This window comes from Danio rerio, chromosome 23, assembly GCF_049306965.1.
Source record: "Danio rerio strain Tuebingen ecotype United States chromosome 23, GRCz12tu, whole genome shotgun sequence".
NCBI classification, from domain to species: domain Eukaryota; kingdom Metazoa; phylum Chordata; class Actinopteri; order Cypriniformes; family Danionidae; genus Danio; species Danio rerio.
Window position 1 is genome coordinate 38,100,166 of NC_133198.1, and position 23,543 is coordinate 38,123,708.

Sequence of the window (23,543 nt, forward strand, 5' to 3'; positions counted from 1 at the left end):
ATGTCTATGCAAACCTTCTATCAATAGGCTTATTGGATCAATCTCTTCACCATTAAACTGTCTTAGTCAAGTAAACAATGACTGATAACAACAGCTTTTCTCTGAGCAAGTTTAAGTCAGCTTCTCTGCACTTGATTCACCTTTATGAGGAGGTATTCATAAAAACGTAACGTATGTTTCTCTTTGATTTCAGTATAGATTTTGTACAAATTTCATACAGAAAGTCCTGTCTTGAAGATGATCCCTTTAATCACTGTAAATACAATTTAATGCAGATAATGAGTTGAAATATAGTTCAATATCTCTTGATTGTGAAAATTGCCACCATCTTTTAAAAGTCTTATGCTTCAAAATTTTTGCAATTGAAGTCTTCAATTCTCAATATTGTGATCGACACAGTGGGACTTTGTTTTTTGTCTTATTTTGCTGTATTATTTTGATATGCTCCTAATTCTACCCCTGCCATTTGTCTGTTACTTTATATGTGATGCATAATTTCCATTCATACTCAAAGCATTGATCAACTTCTTAAACATTAATCTATTGTAGTCTGATCTTAAGGCTTGGCAAATACCTAAGAAACCACCAATCAAAGGCCACATTTTAAGATGCCATGTAGACTTTTACATTATTTTAAAAATACAAAAATAAAGGACACTTCATATCCGAATTAAACAAAATTATTTTGTTTTTTTTTAAAACAAAAAAAGTAAAACTAAGAAAATAAAAAATAAAAATAAACAAGATTTTGGCTTGATTTTTAGATTATTATTATTTTTATTTTTTTTATTAGGGCAGGAAAACAGATCAACGACTTTAAAATTCATTACACACATGTAGGCGGTGTTGAAAAGCCTTTTTTCCTCTGATTGGCCAACCAAATCTGAGCTTGTGACGTCGCCCTCAAAATAAAAGAATCAGCACCCAGGCTTTTATTTATTATTGTTTAAATCTATAAATAAACTAAGTTTACATATTCTATCATTTGATCAGTGGGTCAGTTGAGTGCCACCTGTAAGACGGTGCTGCATGCCAGCGCCGGACGAATGCCTGCTGTGCCAGTTTTATGCCAAATCTGGGCCAGATCGAATTCTTTGCTACCTGGGTAGTTTTCCTTTTTTTTTTTTTTTTTTTTTGAAAATTGATATGAAATGGATGGAAGATAACCTGATTTATTTTGATAGAAATTTTTTACCTATTTTCATCAACCCTATCAAATACAAATTACAAAGTATTATTGTGCATTTAAATATGTATTTGAAATGCATGTATCATAAATACTGCCCATCCCTGGCTATACTTACATTCAGCTCACTCACACACCTGAAGCGTTTCGAGTTGAATATCGGTGAACAGTAAAGCTCCGCCTCATTTTATCTGTTTGATTGGTCACATGACCTCTGTCGTTATTAAAACTCAGACCAGTCTAACGCAAAAGTTTGACTTTACATACATGTCAACAAACAGATCTCCATCAATATCCAGCTAAGGCCCCAGAATTGATTAGCCTTTTAGTGACGTGTTGTTGTTGATATTGTTGTTTACAGTAAGCTCACACCTTCAGAATTCAGTGTCCACCAGAAGGAAACGCACCACTGAGGAATATTTTTGCTGTGAATTGGTGGAGTTTATATTTCAGAAATGCTGTTTAATGAGGTGAGTTATCAAACATTTTGCCAGTTTAATCTAAATACAACAGTGATCTAAATGTTGTTTTTAACTATAAAGACTATAAAGTTCATTCTTTCAGGTCGTCATTGTTATTTCTGTAGCATGCGGCTGCAGTGTCACCTGCTGGCTGAGAGGAAGCACTTCAAGACTCCATGCATTCTTTCGCTTGTTTACCCGAAAAAAAATGGCCTGGACTTATTTCCGTTCACTCTCACTGGTAAGATCTCAGTACTAAACTGTAGAACATTTAAGGCAAGAGCAGCTTTTTACATCTATTTTTTATCAACAATTGATTCATTAGTATCACATACATAATATACTATATTGTGTTTAGATATTTTGTAATATGTCATGAGACCTAGGCTAATATGCAAAGTATGTATATGCATAGTATCGTTTCTGTAAATATGCACTAATTTGCAAACATTTCTTGCACAAATAACTGAACATTGGACAAAGAAAGGTTCAAAATTTAGATTTATTTCCTTTCTATTTTGTTTGTGACTTATTAGAGTCAAAGTAAAATTTGGGTATCTCTTTTTAATCTACCCAATAATTCAGAAAATATTCAGCCAGAAAAAAAAAAAAATGATATTCAAATATGAACATATCTTTCTGTACAAAACCTTCAGATTATAGATATGAATAGAACTGAAGTGTGGTTTATGTACGAGTTATGGCTCTATACTGGAGGAAAAACTCATATTATGAAACTGCCTTTAATATATATATATATATATATATATATATATATATATATATATATATATATATATATATATATATATATATATATATATATATATAAAATGTGTACATAGACAAAATGGTAAAGCATGACAAAAAAAAGTATATTTTGGATGTTTCCTTATTTGCATTACACTGGAAAAACATCTAACAAAAAAACTACTTTATAATACAACAACAATACAACCCTTTTTATAGTGTTATTATTTTACTGTGGCATATGAACTTTATACAAGTATTTTTCTGGGCATTTCTCTGGGTTTCTAAAATCTTGACTTGAGCTTTATATATTCTAAAAACACAGATTACACAGATGTAGTAGTACTTTTTGAAATCCTTTCATCATTATTGATCGCTTTAAAGAACTGCACAGAAGTTTTGATGATCATAAAATCTCTCATATGCCCTCTCTCACCAATCAGTCTGTGCTCGGCCTGGTGTCTCCTCTTCCTCTGAACTATCTGACACCTCTCATCTCTTCACACATGGTCAGTCTGTCACCTCTCAGGAAGAGAAGGTTTCCTAATGCATCTGAGGAATTGGGATGTATATATGAGGAGTTTTAGAAGGGGGATGAAAAGTTTAAGTTTAAGTTGGTTTCTGAATCAAGACCTGAGAGCTGCAGTAAGGCTGAGAGGCAGAATGCCAACAATGACGCACACCTTGAGTTTGTTTTTATGGTCCAGTGCCACTGTGATTAACAGAACTTAATTAAAGTTCACCTCAGTGGGGGAATTGTGTCAGAGCTCTTGGGGTCGTTTTTCCTGATTTATTTTTATTTTTTTTTGTTTTTTTTGGGACAAGTGCTTGAAAAGTACTATAGACAAGTGCTATAAAGTAAAATACCTGTTTACCTTTGTACAAATTTGGGGACTAATTTAGGTCTTAGGTACATCCCATGCAGGCACAGGATGTTTTTTTTATTATTTTTTTTATATATATATATAATTATTTTTTTCGGGGTTTTCACCTTTATATTGATAGGACAGTAGAGGGAATTGACAGGAAAGCATGGGGAGCAGAGAGAGGGGAAGGACCACGAGGCGGAATTGAACCCAGGTCGCCGCGAGCTCCGGAGTGCATTTCTCGACGCACTAACCACTACACCACTGGTGTCGACATGTTATCGTTTTTAAAAACTACTATTTTATTTTCTCTGGATTATGGCTAAAATATAAAACCTAAACTTTGAAAACTGAACTGACGCTGTTTCAATTCACTATGTTGCTCTATGTGAAGACGCTGTTTCAATTCACTATGTTGCTCTATGTGAAGCTGCTTTGACACAATCTACATTGTAAAAGCACTATGGAAATAAAGATGAATTGAATTGACTTGGATTGAACATTGTTTAACTGTTGGTGGAAAATTATTGGCAATATTGTTTTAAGTAAGGATTCGGTTTAATTATACATGATACATTTTGTCCTTAAATTTATATGAAAGATAAATGACTTTTCTTAAAATTCCTACACATCTCTCTCCAGAAAAACCATGTCATCGACCCTTCTAGCCACTTTAAATAGAGAAAGCAAAAAGGACAGCAGAATGATAGAGCTTCGTAACCCTTCGGAAAGAGGTCAGCAGAGATCACGAGGTCAGTAAATATCTCTTTATTATTTTTTGTCCACTGGCCATATGAAGCGATGCACGTCCTGAATAAAAAGGGTTCAGATAAAGGTCTTTTTGAGAGGCTGATCTCAGTGGAAGCACGTTCATGCTGACTCACTGAGACACTGAGCTGTCTGCCAAAACAAGCACAACACAGGCCAGACAAAGCACAACTTTAAAGCACTATATTTCTAAATGCAGAGGGAGGCCGGACTGATTATTTGCTTAGGGATATCTTCAAAGATGAGACTTTATACATATTTTATGCTGTAAACTAATTGTTTGTTTTGTTAGTTGGGTTAAAGGTGCATGAAGTCACTTTGGTTTGTTTAAACAACCGTTCAAAGTCAAAGTGTCCGATGATTGTAGGATCGAAGAGATAAAGTCACTTTTTATGTGACCAGCCAAGTGATGACCCAAAATGATGTCATGTGCAAATCTATCCAAAAAAAAAAAAAAGAAACAGATTATATACTGGCAAAAAAATTACTGGAACACATTTTGTATTAAAAAAAAAAAAAAAAAAAAAAAGGGTCTTATTAACATGTGGGTCTTATTTAATTGGTTAACTGACAGTACATTTCAAAATTTACACTATAAAACTGTGTTTATGTACAGTATATAGCCAAATATACACTGTATCATTGGGTGTCTATCGCTGGATGATTAATATATATACAGTTAGCTCCATAAATATTTGGACATCTACGCAATTCTAATATTTTTGGCTCTTAAATAGCTTTTAAATGAAACGAACAAGGGCGAGGCAGTGGCGCAGTAGGTAGTGCTCACAGCAAGAAGGTCGCTGGTTTGAACCTCGGCTCAGTTGGTGTTTCTGTGTGGAGTTTGCATGTTCTCCCTGCCTTCACGTGGGTTTCCTCCGGGTGCTCCGGTTTCCCCCACAGTCCAAAGACATGTGGTACAGGTGAATTGGGTTGGCTAAATTGTCCATAGTGTGTGAATGTGTGTGGATGTTTCCCAGAGATGGGTTGCAGCTGGAAGGGCATCCGCTGCATAAAAACTTGCTGGATAAGTTGGCGGTTCATTCCACTGTGGCGACAAGAAAATGAATGAATGAAACGAACAAGATGTGCTACTGGCGACGCAGTGGCGCAGTAGGTAGTGCTGTTGCCTCAAAGCAAGAAGGTCGCTGGTTGGGTCAGTTGTCATTTCTGTGTGGAGTTTGCATGTTCTCCCTGCGTTTGCATGGGTTTTTTTCCCGGGTTCTCCGGTTTCCCCCACAGTCCAAAGACATGCGGTACTGGTGAACTGGGTAGGCTAAAATTGTTCGTAGTGTATGAGTGTGAATGAGTGTGCATGGATGTTTCCCAGAGATGGTTGCAGCAGGAAGGGCATCCGCTGCGTAAAAACATATGCTGGATAAGTTGGCTGTTCATTCCGCTGTGGCGACCCCAGATTAGTAAAGGGACTAAGACGAAAAGAAAATGAATGAATAAACAAAGTACACATCAATGATAAAGCTTTAAAGAATTAACACTTATGACTGGTTCTGTTGTCCAAGGTCACATATTATTATTTTGAATATCTCAGTTTTCACTGCACACAATTAAAACATTTTCAAATGCATCTACTGTAAAGAGCATCTTCGAAAATCTCAGTTACGTATATTACATTAATCCAATAAACAATTGATCTAATGTATTAGGCAAAGATCCAAAACCAAGAGCAGCAGAGCTACAGCACTGCATCACTCAGCCACACAGCACTGACTAAAAACAATGCCGCCAGACTACATGTCCAACGTATTTCACTTCAGACACTTTCTTGAAGTGTCACCTAATAAATAGTCACCTAATAAATAGTATATATAGTTACTAACTCCTGTAAACTTTAACACACACTTATTGATCTTTAAGGATCTGTTATAAAGTAAAAAACATGATTTACCTTACAATTAAAATCATGAGAAGGGCGCACAACCACTCTGTAATGTACAAGCATGCTGTTTTTTTGGTTTTGTCTTTCTTTCATTTGTGACCCTGCAGCACAAAATCAGTCATAAGCATCAGTTTTGGGAAATTGAGATTTAAGCATTATCTGAAAGCTGAATAAAAAAGCTTTCCATTGATATGTATACATTATGATAGGTCAATATCATGGCTCAGATACAATTTACGGAATTTCTGTAATCTCAGAATTAAAAAATCTAAATACAAAGGAAATCACATTAAAAATGTGCAAATTAAGATAGTTCCAATGCAGATAATTCAAGGTTTTGGCTATTAAAAATCTATCATTTAGACACATAAGATTTTTGACTATTGCGAAAAATATACCAATGCAACATATGTATCTAACCAATATTCGTCTAAATACAAACGCAAACTTTGAGGATTTCAGGATATTTTTTAAACATCAAGCATCTCGGTCTGAACCCAAATGTCCTCCGCTATTAATGTGCAGTCAGTTCACCTCCGTGACCAAACACACAACATGAGATTCATATGTTCCATATGGCACACATTGATGCATTAGACAATATCCATCTGTTCAAACACTAGCTGACCTGTTTAATTTACATTCCTGTGGCCTATATAATGTAGCTCTTAATACATATGCAAGCAAGTCTATGAGTAAATCAAATTTGAAATCTTGAATTACTTTACTAAATATACATTTTTAATGTGGAAGATGAAGATCAGTTTGGAAATGTGTCATTGTAACACTATCATTAGATCAAATTAAGGGGATAGTTCACCCAAAAAATTACCATTCTGCCGTCATTTACTTATTCTACCTATTTGTATTTCTTTCTTCTGTTGAACACGAAAGAAGATATTTCGAAGAATGCTGGCACCCATTGACGTCCATAGTATTTTTTAATTTCTACTATGGAAGTTGATGGGTTCCTGCATTCTTCAAAATATATTAATTTTTTGTTCAACAGCAGAAAGAAACTCATAAAGTTAAAAAAAGGGTTTTATTATATTTATTTGGGCTGAACTTGCCTTTTAAGAGTACATTTTCAAAACATTTTGAGTGAGATTAGTATTATTAAACATAATTGTCCTTGATTTAGTCTTTTCTCTGTCATTTTGACTCTGAATCAACATTATTATTGATTCTGAACTGAATAAACGAGACCTGTTTGTTGAAATTTGTTGAGTGAAATCTGCTGGCTTAGTATTGCAAAATTTGTAAAATACAGCATATCTGTAGCAGCTTGTAAAACAGTTTTTTTTCTGCATTCATGCATAAACAGGATATTAAATGCATGCTTGCTTTCTTTGTGGGCTAAACAGAAAACGAGGCTGGACAACAGTGATGGTGAATCATAGAAATAAATCTATGCTGACTGCACAGTTGCCAGTGGTGTTGGGTGAGCATAAATTCCTTCAGTTTGAAAAAAAATAAATAAATAAATAAAAAACCCGTTTGTAAAATTTAAAAAAGAATGCTTTGATGATGAAAAAATGTTATTATAATCCACTACAATTAAAATTAACAATAATAATAATGACTTAAGAGGATTATTTATTGTGAGTCAAAAGATGAAAGTAAGACACAAAAGGTCACTAATAAGTCAAAACGACTTTAAAATTAGGAACTGAAATATTTTGTCATCATGATTTTGATTTATTATTTCACTTCCTAAATTTATAGTCGTTGTTTTGACTTATTAGTAACCTTTTGTGTCTTACTTTAATCTTTTGACCCACCATAAATAAAGCTAAAATGATGACAGTAATCAAAAATAAAAAATAATCAACTTACAGCAAAATCATAATGTCAGTTTGAACTTTTTATCTGATTAATATGTCTTTTAAAGTCATCATAATTATAATTTGCGCAACAATTTTGCTTTCTAATTTAGCAGAAATGACCTTCAAGATGTTTAGAGCAAGCATGTACAAAATACAATAATATTGACTCCAGACTGGGGCAGCACGATGGAACAGTGGGTAGCACAATCGCTTCACAGCAAGAAGGTCGCTGGTTTGAGCCCCGGCTTGGTCAGTTGGCATTTCTGTGTAGAGTTTGCATGTTCTCCCCGTGTTTGCGTGGGTTTCCTCCGGGTGCTCCCGTTTTCCCCACAGTTCAAAGACATGCGATATAGGTGACTTGGGTAAGCTGAAATTTTCTGTAGTGTATGTGTGTGAATGGAAGTGTGTAAGGATGTTTCCCAGTGATGGGTTGCAGCTGGAAGGGCATCCTCTGCAAAAAACATATGCTGGATAAGTTGGCGGTTAATTCCGCTGTGGCGACCCCAGGTCAATAAAGGGACTAAGTCGAAAAGAAAATGAATGAATGACTCAAGACGTAGTTATGCTACTCAATAAAGCAAGATTTATCATGGACAATATATTATATTGTGTAGTAACACACTTATGTTGCTATATATGAGTTATTGTGTTGAAATTTGGGGGAAAACATATAAATCTAACTTACAATCCTCATGTTCAATGCAGAAAAAAGTAATTAGACATAGAAAATGTGGGATTTTTGGAGCATACAAGTTCAATTGATTTGGTTAAATTTAAACAGCACAATTTATGTTTAAAGCTAGGAATAATTTACTTTCGTAATGCATACAAATTTTTTTTGAAGAAAGACTAGGGGCATATAATCTGAGAGATGAGCACTAGTTCAGGAGGCTGATAAAAAGGACAACTTTAAATCTGTGGTGTGAAATAATGAAACAGTCTAGAACAGATTCTCAAACAATGTCCGGATAATAATCAATCAAAAAAGTTATAGTTATAAGTTCTAGTATAAAATTTTAGGAATATAATGATGAATAGAGGTGATTGAAAAAGAATAAAATGAGAAAGGATGGAATTTTAATTAATGGCTGTTTGCAGTACTGTGCATTTTGGGGGTCTACGTTAATAATAATAATAATAATAATAATATGTTTTATTTATAATGTGCTTTTCTAAAAACCAAAGCGATACAATAACAGAGAAATGAAACATGCATTTAATTAAAGTATACATAAAAAAAGTTCTAAAATATAACATAATGCAGTCTTAAAAAGACTAGGTTTTTAGCTAGTCTGGAAGCATTTCTTACAGAATAAGCGAGAGCATTCAATAACCTAGGTGCAGCAACAGAGAAGGCTCCCTCCCCATTGATTTTAGTCTACAGGGTGGCTGTTGAAGAGCGAGAGTATCAGCAGACCGCAGGGAATGAGAAGGTGTGAGAGACAATGTCACAGATGTAGGAAGGAGCTGTACCATGTAGTGCTTTAAATGCAAGTGTGAGTGTTTTTAAATGATGCGGGACTGAACTGGGAGCCAATGCATGCTATAAAGCACATCAGTAATGTGCTGCCGTGGTGGAGCGCGTGGTGGAATGCGTGCTGCTGCATTTTAAATATACTGCAGCCGGTTGATTAATTTAGCAGGTAAACCAACAAAGAGTGCATTACAATAGTCAATCCTGGAGATGACAAATGCATGAATGAGTCTTTCAGCATCTGGTTGAGTGAAGTAAGACCTAATTTTTGCAATGTAAAAAGCAGATTTTGTAATGCTCTTGATGTGTGAGTCTAGTGATAGATGAGTGCCAAAAATCACACCAAGGTTACTTGCTTTGGTAGATGGAGAGACGACAGCATTATCCAGATTCAATTTAAACTTGCTATGTTATAAAATGTAAGTGTAGGAATGGAATCAAACATATAATGTCAAAAAAGAAGAGATAAGTAAAAGAACAAATAAGTTGAAGTAATAGACGAATTATGTGGTAATAGAGTGGGGAAAATAATAATCTTTTGCTTCATCCCACTCCATATCGACCTTATTGAAATGTATTTTTTGTTAAAGAATTTTAATGTAGGATATTTCTGTTAAAAAATAAAAAAAAATCTAATCAAACATCTTCCGCTGATAAAAAAAAATCTAATTTACAGTTTGACTTATATTATTAAGATTATTAAATGTCATTGCTATGTAACTAAAGCTGGTGTAAATTACAATAAGAGGCATAAAATCCAGTAACTAATATTATATAGCAGTTTCTTGTTCGTATCAATTGGTTTGACCCTTGAATGTTGAAGACCCCTGGTTGTGGATGAAAAGGCTGTGATGTTCTTGTATCTTCCACCAGATGTCACTAAAATTACATTATTTCTAGGAAATCACCTTTGACACATAATGTATGGTATTTTAGGCTAATTTAAAAACGTGTGTGTGATTTATTATAACATAGAACGTTTGATAAAAATAATAGCACTATTAAAATATCAGATCAATCTTAACGTAAAAGTTAATTATTTGTTTAATTGCAGTCTGAAAACACACACAAAAATGTTTATTTATTTCATTTTTAGTTTTAGTTTTATTCATTTTAAAAAAGTTTTAAAACACTGACTAGAGTGTTAATTTCAGTCTCCTGAGGCTTTCCAGTTGTTGCGTCACATCCAGGGGCCCCTGGACACTCCGCTAGAAAGATGCTAGTGGGCGTGACGTCATACACCAAAGTTTGATACAATGCCCTCCATGTTTAGGGGAAGTTGAGTTCCACTGACAACAGCAACATGTGACGTGCTGAAGACATGTAGATGATCAATGGAAAGTGTGCGCAATTGACGCCAGCGCTTGGGAAGCGACGGCACGCTTTAACAGAGTTGGAGCCGACAAGTTTTTTTTTTTTTTAGGTGAATGGTTCGTTTAACACTAAACAGAAGCGGTTTGTTCTCCGGCGGACAAGCGAGGTGCTTCGGGTGAAGCGTGTGTCGGAATTAGTTTTCACGAAGTTCGTTTGGGACTCGATGTATGTTGTACTTCTTTCTGAAATGAGATGAACAGACGATTTTAGGAGTGTTCTTCGGCGACAACAGCCCTTCTCGGACCTCTGTCGCCGGGCGAGAGTCGGACATCGACCGTCCACGGGGGGCTATCAGAATGATAAAGCCCAAAGTGGGTCGGATGTTTCTGGCGACATGCGTCGGGTCGTTTTTCATTCTCATACTGTACTTCCAGAACATCTCAAAATCAGGTGAGTCTTACTTATGAAGTGGCGATGTCTGATTCATGGTGCTTTTGTTTGTTCAATTGAGTCGGATCTTTTAAATGAATTGTTACGAGTGGTTCTCAAATTAACGACGCTTGAACTGTGAACGCGTCCCAATATGTTGTTTTGAATTCATTAAGAGTTTTAATCCAATCGTATAACTTTTTATTTATTGACCTTTTTGAATGTAGTCGTTATAAGTTAGATTTGTTTTCTAAAGTATTAAGTTTGAATCTTCGAGCAGTGTATGAACTGCCTACACAATAATCACAATAAACCATTATGAGAAAAACAGCCATGTTCCAAATACTCGGATTTGTTATTGAGGTAAAGTTTGTTTTATATTCGGACATTCTTCTTAATATAATTTCAGAAAAGCATTATCTGCTAGTGCTAATTCTAAATAGTGAAAATCATATTAATAGCGAATGACTATCAAAGTACAACAGTGTTTACAGTGAATTAATAGTGCTAATGTTGTTTTAAAGTTATACTTGCATGGGATTTTAGATTCTAACGGTATGATAACAATGTATTAATTTCACGGTATCTGGATTACTGCTTTAAAATATGTTATTTTTAAATGTTTGGGTAATTTTTTATTTTATTTTTTTTACCCTTTGAACCCAACAGAAACATTTTAAATATTTTGTAATAGTAAACATGTCATGCTAAATAATTCAAACGAATCAATAGCTACGAATTAACTTTATGCGCCAAACTGTATTATCACATATAAAACGTGCAAATAAAGCAGAGTTTCCATCCAACAAGTCAAAGCGAACAAAATCATCAGTTCCTGATTATCTGTTGCCAAATATCAACAGTAAAAACTGAATTTGCTGTGATAAGAGAAGATATGTGAATCTTTTCTTCATTTAATAAATCACTTGCATCTCAGAAGGCAGTTCTGGAACACAGTGAACGCGCAGTGGCTTTTGAAGGCCTGAGATGTGGAGCACAGACTCTCCTGATTCTGGAGGTCATTAATAATATAAAAACACTAATACTAAAACAGTTAAGGCCTTTTAAAATGACCAAGACAACATTCTAGATGTTACAATGTGCTCAGCCTGCTGGTTTGTCCATTCACACACATTTTTATCTTTACATGATCTCTTATAACAAAATCACATGACCTTTTTTAATGCGCACACTGCAAATATGTTTGGTAAATGTGTTTCCATGTGCATTTTTCCTTATTGAATAAAAAGTTTATTCTACTCAGTTATGTATGTGTTTTTTATGCACATTTTCAAAACGTATGCACAATCTTGGCGTTTCAACCGATCAATCGTTTTTTTTATGAGCATATCCAAAATGTGCTTAAAATTTGGTGGATGGAAACGTAGCTATTGCCTTCTGCTGTCTTCGTTTGTTTCTTTGCCATTTTTGGATATCTTTCTTCTGGAGATACTGTTGTCCTAAAAAAAAAAACATAAATAAAAAAATCTTACACAAACTTTAAAACCGATATAGCAGAAATTGTTGGCGGTTTTAAAACCTTGACTTCTCCAAACCGTGGTATAGTGTGAAAGTGGTTATTGTCTCATGCCTATTTTAGATTGAATATTCAAACTAGCATTTTACAAGTTGTCACTGTTAAAAAATGAATCGGTGTGTGAATATAAAACCAACTTTACCTCAATGGATTTGTTGAATATCCAGCCGGATCTCATGAGAAAGCATAAATAGTTTACAGTTTACTTTGCAGTGTGCACATTTATGATAGATTTTTTTTTTTTTTTTTTTGTAAAAAGTTGTAAAATCTCTATTTATCTAAAGCTAAATGTCAGTGAGTGTGTCCATAGCAATCACAAAAAAGTGGGATGAAGTTCAAATGAAATAGCCACCAATTTATTCAAATGTAATTTAATTACAAAACAAATGGGTGTTGGCGACAACTTTGTATTTAGCTGTTTGCTGACATTAAGAATAGGTTGTTGATATAGTGTAATATTCAGCAGGTAAGACATGAAAAACATTTGTATTTGATGTACACACATAACTAGGGAGAAAGGAAGTCAACTCGTTTCATTTCACTTGTCACGCAAAACAGACGTTTTGTAACAGGCCATGTACACATACTAAAATCGTTCTTGGAGTGAAGACCTACACACTTTTTTGTTGTTGTTGTTAACTTTGCAGTTTTTTAAACTTCTGCTTGATAAGTTTGAGTTTTGACCAGTAGCTTGTTTTGGTTGTTTGTTTGAGGCTCAAAAGTAACAATCAACGAACTATAATCAAAGTTAGGGTTTGTTTGACCAAGGTTATTGTATGTCACTTTACATTGGGTCATGTGTTGGATAAGATTTGCATTGAGAATGGAAGGATTATTGGTTTCAATCCCAAAAGATTACACATTAACTGTTATTAAAGTTAAACCTTGTTACTTTTGTCTAATTAGGATTGTTAGAATGCTTTGTATCAGAGATCTCATGTCTTTATATCCGGGGCCAAAGTTAGCCCATTGTAACCTTTTATTTGGCCATCCCATCTGAGAAGAAAGTGCCTTTAAAAAAGTTCATCATTTATAATTTGACGTAACATTTTTTGTTTTTGTTTTATTGCTGAACTACAAAAAAAAAAGAAAAAAGAAATTGAATGTTTCAGTTAAATGTTGTAAATGAATTTGATTGTTTAAAATGTAAATAATGTAATTCGATAATTAGAGGACAGAAGACATCGGTGAGCAAATCAAGGCAAAAAACTAATTCTATTCTGTTATAATTAAGCTTTTGTGTTTACTTTAAGAAATGTTTTATAAAATGTATGTAATTGCTTTATTCGTTAATATAAAGCAATGTTTTCTAGTTATTTTTAAATATTATTAAATAAATTAGAAAATTATTGGTGGCAACTATATTTACCACCTTCGGCCCACTAGCCTCGATCAAGTTTAGTTTTTTAGCCCTACATAAGAAAAAGTTTGGGCACCCCTGCTTTATATCATTCAGCATTGGTTTGTTTTAAAAAGCTTGGTATATGAAAGATTGTTGGTTTGAACTCCAACTGGGCCAATCCACTAGGCCTTTATCTAAACTTAAAGTCAGTGTGAAATTAAAACATGCAATGTTTATTTTGCTAGCTCACGTTGCTATTAAAGTTGACTAATTAATCTATGCAAGTTAATCCACTAACAAAGTTTGTTTGTTTTGGTAATCTTCAATTAAAGTTGGACCATTTGTTTCTGTGGTTGGAGCGACAGTCTTGGCATCCTTAGCAAATGCATATTAATACCTTCTCCCTGTAGTTTGCAATGTGCAAATGACAGCCCTGACCCCTACTCAATATTCAGTTTCAGTTGAAAGTATATCAAGATACTGACAAAGTTTCAGCAACTTCCGATCTACACAGATTTTAATACTTTTTATGTTGGTTTGTGAAAGATATTAAATGTCAGTTCTCAACAAGTGGTGTGTTAATAAGGGACCTTGGTCGACAGCTGAAAGATTGGGGGTTTGAATCCCAAACAGACTAACCAAGGAATTATAGACAAAGTAAAGGGATAGTTTACCCAACAACCAAGAACAAAGAAACAACAAAGAAAATAAACTCTGTTTACTCAAGTGCTTCTAAACTTGTATGAATTTCTTTCTTCTGTTAAACACAAAACAAAAATAGTCTAAAGAATGTTGGAAAAAGTATTAGGGGTGTAAACCTACAGTGGTTTCATCATGCCATTGATTCGGTTCAATTCGATGTCTCTGTGCACTGACGATGCTTTCATACACAATTAGATTTTTTTGTTCACAACACAAGAAATGTTAAAATCTGTATGTTAATATATTGTTTGTAATACAATTTTGTCCTTTAATACAAGCAGTCAGATATATGAACTTTGTCTTTAATTTTACCTGCTCAAAGAAAACACTTTTTTTGAATGTTTTAAACAAAACTCAAATACAATCACAGAAGACAACATGGAAAGCAAATAAACTAATGTATTCATTATCCCACCTTGCTTTTTGAGCGCTGTCTAGCGAGTTCTTACACTCCTATGATTGGTCATTGTCTTCACCCGCTCAACAGAAAGGGCTGTGATTGACTCTAAACCTGTCTGTGCTATTCACCGATGAGTGACTCAGGAAGAACAGTCGCGGTTACAGTCTATATGTTACTTTTACTGTCCGTAATAGACGTGGTGGAGAAAACTCGCACTACAGACACACTGGAGTCTGAAATTATTGATTTAGCAGCCAAGAGGAGAGAAAAAAAAGTTATCTCACGAACATGCCAGCAGGTTAATTGTCCAAACTGAGAGAAAGAAAGGGGGAGAGATGGAGTTTTACAGCTTTTATTTTCTCCCTAGTAGTGAAATAGCGTCTCGTGCTGCTGTACCTTCTTCAGTGTCAGTGAAAAACTGTCCAGCAAACTCACAAGCAGTGAATTGTGCGCAATTATCTGTTTTAAGTAGTTGGAGCATTTTATTTACTCGCCCGCGCCTTTTTCGCCATAGTATTCTACCGCAACATAGCACATAGGAGATAAATGACGTCAGTACATAATAACCGGTGATTATCTATTACTGAACCGATTGAAAAAAACGAAATGAACTGAATTGTCAATGTCTGCATCGTGGTGCATTAAAGAAACTATTAATTTTGACACCCCTAAAAAATAAGTAGTCCTACCACCTACTACTGACATCCATAGTAGAAAAAAAATAATATTAAATTCAAGAATTATTCAGAATATTGTGTTTCATGTCCAAATAGAAAGAAATTCAATGTATATTATGAGCATTAGTGTGTCTGTAAGGAAATGTTCGTTTTTGTGTGAACTTGTCGCTTAAAGCTTATTTGTTTTGAGGTTTTTTAAGAGTTTACACATATATACTCATTTGTAGGGCTGCATATCAGAAAAATCTGACACTTGTGATATTTTGTTATTCTGCGATTTAAATATTGTGATATAAAATTCTGAATACAATTTCACCAGATGACTAGAATATCTGGAATTGAAAATGGATCATTTTAGATTGATTAGGATGATCCTGTAGGTGAGCGCATCTGCATATAATCTAATAAACACTATAAATTCAATAAAGAAACTAATACAATTGAAATAAGCAGCGTTTGCTGTCTAACATTATTCAAGTACAGCAATTCAATAATAAAAAATGTATATATAACACTCAAATGAATTGCTATTAGAGGTACAAGGGGTGCAATTTCTTAAGCCTGAATGTTTTTAAGATCATTATACAGTCAACACAAACCTATGCAAATGATGAATTATAATTCAAAATTAACATGGTATATCCTGATGTGACTATTGCGAATGATCACATTGTGGTATCGATGCTGAAACGGTATATTGTGCAACCCTAGTTATTTGCTATTAGAATTCCGCAATTATCGGCTCTCCTGGTTTCTTCCGTAATCCACCAATTAAAAACTGCTCAAACCACTGATAAAAGACTTAAAACAAATTCTTCCCCAGTGAGTTCTCATGCAATGACAGTCTGATTAAAATCCCCTTAAAATGATTAAGTGCTTTGTCATCGTTTCAATTTGCCATGCAATGAAGTTAAGACGATGTGAACTTGCATGCCACATAATAACAGTTCTTCTGACAGACTGTCCTCAAAGTGCACACGTGTAGACTTCAGCCTGTTTAGAACAGCAAGTGAAGAAAAAAAGACTGTTCAGACCCGCTGGAAACAAAGCAGACAGAGAGAAAAACTGCCCCTGGAATGTTTGGAAAGCCCCCACTGGGAGACTCTAGGGCATTCCAAACCTTTTAAAACTCTCCCCTGATGCCTCCGAGAGGAACGGATCACCTTCAAGAAGGCTAGCATAAGATTATAGAGGAAGGGGGAATTAAAGGTCGGCAGCTTTGACTTTGCCTGGAGTTTTTAGAGTGACCTCATATGACCATGTCTTCCTTTTTTATTTATTTTTTACCCAGAGATAATTTGCATTTATGACAGTGAATGAGGGTAAACCTATACTGTGAGTATATATAAGTTAGAAAACCAGCTGGACAAGATCAGCAGCAAGTATGTTGTTTCCTTATGTTTATTACAATGAATCGTTTTAGAGTTCTAGATAGGAGATCCCTAACGTAACCTAATAACAATAGCTAATCTTACTTTTTGTTTTTTTTATGCTGTAAACAAAAGCTCAGTTCTTCCGCTTCTCCCAAGAGACTGACTAGAGCCAGATTGCAGAGTGTTTTGGTGAACATTTTATTATACAGCCAAGGTTGTTGGCGCCAGTTTAGAATTTTTGTCTTTCTTCTAATTAAATGAATAATGCATTTTCCCCCTGACATGATCTGAATCGCTCTTGCCACGGCTTGCTAGTGTGGAGTTGAACATGTTTGGTGCATGCTTATTCAAGAACAGTTTAAGATCTGACCTTAGAAAGTTTTTCAGCCAGCGGCTAAAGCTCTTTACGTCATGTAATCCTCTATTTGTCTCATCTGAACAGGTGTTTGAGATGTACACACCTGCATTTTTTTTAAGCTGGGTTGGTCTTATTCACTATTATACTGTTGACTGGTATGCAATTATTTTCAGGGAACTACATGACCAAAGTAGTTCCAGGCAGGTTTTTGAAAGGCATTAGAGTTCCATATCAGCATGCTGAATTATTTCAGCTATTTCACTGCCTCCAGCTAGGGCTCTGCAATATGATGTTCTTTATCATAAAGACAAAATGAAAAGTATTGTTTCATATTATTATTTCATATTATTGTTTATTTTGTGGCTTGACAAAATACATAGTTTATGGTTAGTTATACATTTTCAGATATTATGAGCGCAATATTATGCACCATTATGCGGATGCAGACATTGAATCTTGAAAGTGCTTTTTTTTACATTTTGCTTTTTATTTAGTTTATTTAATTTTTGAAAAGTGTTTTATGTTTTATTAACTTTTATTAAAATTGATGTTATATTTCAAAGTTTTTAGTCAACACCTGCTCTAAAATTCCAAATGCAGTAAGAAATTTGACCACAAATGTCTGAATATATATTTAAAAAAAATGTAAAATAAAAGAAAACGTCACGTGGTCTATATATAGAAACTATTTATTGATTGAATTTACAGAAATAGGCAGCACTGTGGCTCTGTGGTTAGCACTGTCGCCTCACAGCAAGGTCATTGGTTCGAGTTCGGCTGGGTCAGTTGGCAGTCTCCACTTGGCATGGGACAATAACCGCTTTCAAGGTATTCCGCGGTTTAGAAAAAGTCAAGGTTTTAAAACCACCAAATTTTTCTGCTATAACCGTTCCTAAGGTATGTGTAAGATTTTTTTGTTATTTATTATTATTTTATTTTTATTTAGTTTTTTAGGACAATGGTGTCTCCAGCAGAAAAAATATCAGAAGATGCCTTTTTCATTTGTAAAGAATTTTGTGTTTTTAAAACAAATGAAGACAGCAGAAGTCAAAGATTCATTTTAATTATTTGAACTGACATGTTTACTGCTCCAAATAATTCAAAATGTTTTTCACAATAGAATATTTTGTGTTCAAAGGGGAAAAAAGTTGTTGGTTTTTACCCAGACATTTAAAAAGAGCATATATTAGAGCAGTAATCACAATACTGTGAAACTGTTAAACCGTGATATATATATATCTCCAAGGTTATCATACCGTCAGAATCTAATATCGACCCATGCCTATAGTCTCCACAGTTTGCAGTCTTTTACATGTGGTCTTTACATTTCATATTTGAAGTTTATTTATGAACTAATTTTGCGAGAAGCTTGTGATTTATGATTGATCACGGTTGGTCCCGCATTAACTAATGCATAATTCACCAATGAGCTGATTCCTAACTCGCTATACATTATCAGAGTTTCTTCAGTTATTTTCACCTTGAAGAATCCCCCTTACACCCCTACCTTTACTTTATAGTGCAACACAGTGGCCCAGTGGTTAGCTTTGTTGCCTCGCAGCAAGAACATCACTGGTTCAAATCCTTTACAGGCCAGTTGCCGTTTCTGTGCGGAGTTTACATGTTTTTCTTTGTGCTCGCGTGGGTTTCCCCCGGGTTTTCCAGTTTCTTCCCACAGTCCAAAAAACATGCATCATAAGTAAATAGATTGATCTAAATTAGCACTATAGTAGAGCTCTTGACCAGCAGTATATCTCTATATTACAATTTATAATGTCATCAGCTCTAAATAAAGGGGGAGTTCCCGTGACCTATACCTGCGCTCAAACTCCTCTCTTGCCCAGCAAAAGGGAGGGAGCCCCAGGCTCGAAGATCTTATGAGCTCAGGGCTCTCTTGGGACAGCATGCCAAACTCACTTTATAATCAATCATCAGCTAAGTGTGAACTCTTGAAGTGGTCTGTGTGTGGAGTTTGCATGTTTTGCCCATGTGGCATGGGTTTCCTCCTGGTGCTCCGGATTCCCCCACAGTGCAATGACATGCGGTATAAGTGAATTGAATAAACTAAATTGGCCATGTGTATGTGTGTGAATGAGTGTGCATAGATGTTTCCCAGTTCTGGAAGGGCATCAGCTGTGTAAAACATATGTTGGATTAGTTGCCGGTTCATTCCGCTGTGACGACCCCTGATGAATAAAGAACTAAGTGGAAGGAAAATTAATGAATTTACATAAATAGTACTATATTATGATATATATCATTATCAGGACATAAGATTTTTGCCTTATTGCCCAGCTCTACAGCCATCAAAAATGCACAACTGAAGTCTTTGAATAAGATGTGTCCTGCACATGAGCGGTTTGAGAAAATAAGCCATTGTTTTGAAATACTACATCTGAACTAATGATGTGAACCTACTGTACCTAGTGTTTTTAAGTTCACTTACTTCATACCATTGTGTCTTTAAATAAAACTAGTCCGATATATGAACTGAATCTTTAAATTTACCTTCTCAGAGAAAACGCATCAAATTTAAAATAAGTGAAAATGTGTTGAGCATTATTATTGTGTTTAACTGCTCATTGACAGGGTGAGATTGTTTAATTCAATTCATCTTCATTTCTATAAGGCTTTTAACAATGATTTGCAGCTTATGCACTTTAACATAATTACACACAACTTCACAGTTGAAGTTCGGTTATATTCAGTTCAGTGTAATAATGTAAATATCACTCCTAAATATCGCTCCACAAGTTTCAAACTAACCAACGCAGTGGTGATAGTGGCAAGGAACAAACTTCACCAATTTATCAAAGTGAATGGGGAAAAGACCTTGAGAAAAAACAGACTCAACCAAGCATGATCAGTTCTAGTCTGGCCAAACATCTTGTGTAACTGTGCCCTTAGCAGTGCTACAGGGTATCAATTTAGGAATATTAGGATTTTTTTATTTTTTATTTAATAACTTTAATTTACCAACATTACCAAGGCTAATAGATTTAATAGTCAAAAATAAAAATATTGAAACAAAATATCTGATGTCTTTATAATAAAATAAACATAAGTGTTAAAGAGACTCTTAAACTTGATAAATAAAATGTTACAATGTGTGTGCAATAGAAAAGTGTAAATGGTAAAAAATCACGTTTGCACACCATTTGCACGATGCACACATGGTAGCGATGTGCTCTATTAACACCTCCATTGGAAATGACAAACTTACACGCTAGGCTTATTGGCAATGCTTTCTAGGTGCACATTCAGCAGCCACAATTAAATAAAACTTTAGTGCTTCATACCGATTTTTTTTTTATTATTGTTATTAATAATGGTGTTCGGTCAATAAATGTGGATACCAATTTTATTGCCTAGTCAAAAAATTACTCGCACACACATTTTGCATCCCAAGTCTAAATGTAATTAATAATTAATAAATGTAAATGTAGTTTGACAGCATTACCATAAATGTGTAATTTAAGAGGTTTAATTTCTTGCCATAAACATTCTTGTAATTTGTAATCAGTAAATTGTTGCAATTTATAAGAAATGTGTATGTATATATATTCTTATAATATTCTATTCTATTCTATATATATATATATATATATATATATATATATATATATATATATATATATATATATATATATATATATATATATATATGTATATGTATATATGTATATATATATGTGTATATATGTATATATGTATATATATATGTGTATATATGTATATATATGTATATATATATATATATATATATGTATATATATATATATATATGTGTATATATATGTATATATATATATATATATATATATATATATATATATATATATATATATATATATATATATATATATATATATATATATATATATATATATATATATTTAATATTCTAATTTGCTGCTCCAAAAATTTTTGTTTGTTATTTATTATATATTATTTATTATAAAACTAAAAAATTTGGCCCTTTAATCATCAGAATAAGTGTTTGAAGTATATAATGCATTTTTTGTTGTTGGTGCACAAAATGACCATCATACATTTTTATTTACCATCACTTCAGTTTGTCTTTATAAATTCAGTTTAATGTATAAAAATAATGAATGATGCATGATGTACATCGTTTCTTTAAAGCATTTCACATATGTTTAGATATTTACTCACCACACCCCTTCACTGGTCACAGGGTCACACACTTCACAGGAAGTTTGGCTGCGGTCTATACCACTGTGTCCTTGTTGCTTTTGTGCTCCTAAAAGGAGTTCCAATAAAAAGAGCTGAAACAAGTGATCTTAAAAGTAGTGCTCTGTAGGTGTCTTGGCCTAAATACTTACAGCAGCAATCACTAATTACCTTAAAATGGCTTCTCTGTTTATGTATGTTTCTTCACAAAACCACTTGGTAACCGTCCTCTTGTGTTGGCATGATTATTCTGTGATTAAGATCACAACAGGAAAGATATTGAATATTGAATTTCCCTTCATTCTTCTCCTGATATCCTGCTTTTTACCTAAAGCCAATACCAAGAAAACGTGGCAACCGTTGAGGTGCAACTAATAAAAGTTTAGTGGTTTGCCCATAAGAAACATATGGGGCTGCTTAGCTTTCTGCTCAATGAGTGGTTGTGAGTCAGAGCTCAGATCAGATGTTAGACTGGACTGTGGGTGACTATTTCCAGTAAAGTGAGGGTCATTTCTTTGTCTTCGTCTTCATCACACCCTCTGTGGGCAATTTGAATTTAAAAGGTCATCCTTTTAAAAGGTCATGAAACCCTAAACTAAATTAGAGTCAAGATTTTATTTATTTGTGTTGTACATCAATCAAGACAGTTAGCGTTGGTTTGCTTTAATTGTAGGGAAAAACAGACCAAGCTAAATCTTAAAGTCGAAGTTAAATCAAATAACTCTTCTCATTTTATATGTATATAGCAGTGCTTGTTTTAAATGATGTGTCTGTGCATGTCCGTGCAAGTCAATTTGCCTTCAGAAACGTTAGTCAAATATCATAACCATCACTCCCTCCTCAATGTCTACAGTTCTGGTCACATGGAATGCTTTTAGGGTGGGGCTATTCATTTCTTAGGGTGGGGCTATCAGTAGTAATCTCGTTTTTGCTCTGTCTTCATCCATTCGTAAATCTTCTTTCCTTTTGTTAGCTACACCCAACTTTCAACAAGCTAATTGGCTCCCAAAGGATAAAATCATGCACTGCCCTACTTAATTTATTTATTTATTTAATTTCAGGACCATTTCAAGTTGATGTATGTCACGATAGCGAAAAAAAAGGACCATTTTATCTTTCAGCCTTAATCTCCTAATTTCATTTTCCAAATTTAAAATCTTTATCATGGTGACTTCACTAATGGTGACGTAGCATAGGATTGCAAGTATTTTGATATGTGTTGGAGTTTAATTATTGTTCATGTGAATGAGTTTTCTTAGCCTATTAGAAGGTGCTGCTTCTGAATTACTCAGTCATCTGTGAGACCACACCGCAGTTCATGATGGGTTTTGATGCTGGTAGTGTTGTCAGAAGTACCAACCACGAGTCGGTACTAAAATGTAAAAAGGAAAAATGACAGTAGCAGCATTTCCCACTGCCATTTTAAATCCTGTTGAGTGGAGTCTTGAACTTCTGATTGGCTGTTGTGTTCACTTGCTCAACAGATATGGCTGTGATTGGCTCTAATGATCATCGATTTACAAGCCAGCACTGTAAGGACATGGAAATGGCATTTATGATAACCAAATGTGGCCCAGTAATGTATTTGAGATCTGCAGAAATGTACACTGCGAGCACTAGTGGATCTATCAAAATGGGATCGATGTGAAAATGTGGCATTTGAATTTTCCAAAAATGTAGTCCTGAGCACGTATCTCCAATGAGTCACATGAACCTTTAAAGTGCCAGTATGTTTTTCTACTCTTCTGGTAAAGTTTAATAATGCTACTGAGAATTAGCAGAATTTTTATTGACTATCTAACCACCATCAGCTGCCAGTGTTCACAGAGGCAACACTGCTGACTTTGCCACATGTCGCACTTGTTTTTGCTTGTTTGGTTTGACATAGTCAGTAGAGTGTTTGTCTCAAGTTCCTTGGAATTTACTCTACGTAAATAAGGGTAATTGTTAAGCTAAGTTAATAAGTATCCTTGATGTTGGTTGTCATAA

General features: G+C 34.3%; 1 protein-coding gene across 32 annotated transcripts in view; it reads left to right on the forward strand.

The window, feature by feature from the left end:
* si:ch211-236h17.3 overlaps positions 1–23,543 on the forward strand; it is a 416,859-nt gene that overhangs the window by 370,179 nt on the left and 23,137 nt on the right. For 5 of the 32 annotated variants that reach the window (XM_073939291.1, XM_073939288.1, XM_073939286.1 and 2 more), the window contains 4 exons: positions 1,548–1,656; positions 1,751–1,888; positions 3,906–4,015; positions 7,293–7,369. In XM_073939291.1, coding sequence (XP_073795392.1) covers positions 7,315–7,369 — 55 coding nt within the window. In that variant the 5' untranslated portion in view covers positions 1,548–1,656; positions 1,751–1,888; positions 3,906–4,015; positions 7,293–7,314. Of the gene's footprint in view, positions 1–1,547; positions 1,657–1,737; positions 1,889–3,905; positions 4,016–7,292; positions 7,370–10,509; positions 10,993–23,543 lie in introns of those variants that run through there. The other 27 variants (XM_073939290.1, XM_073939289.1, XM_073939296.1 and 24 more) reach the window with 9 other exon arrangements.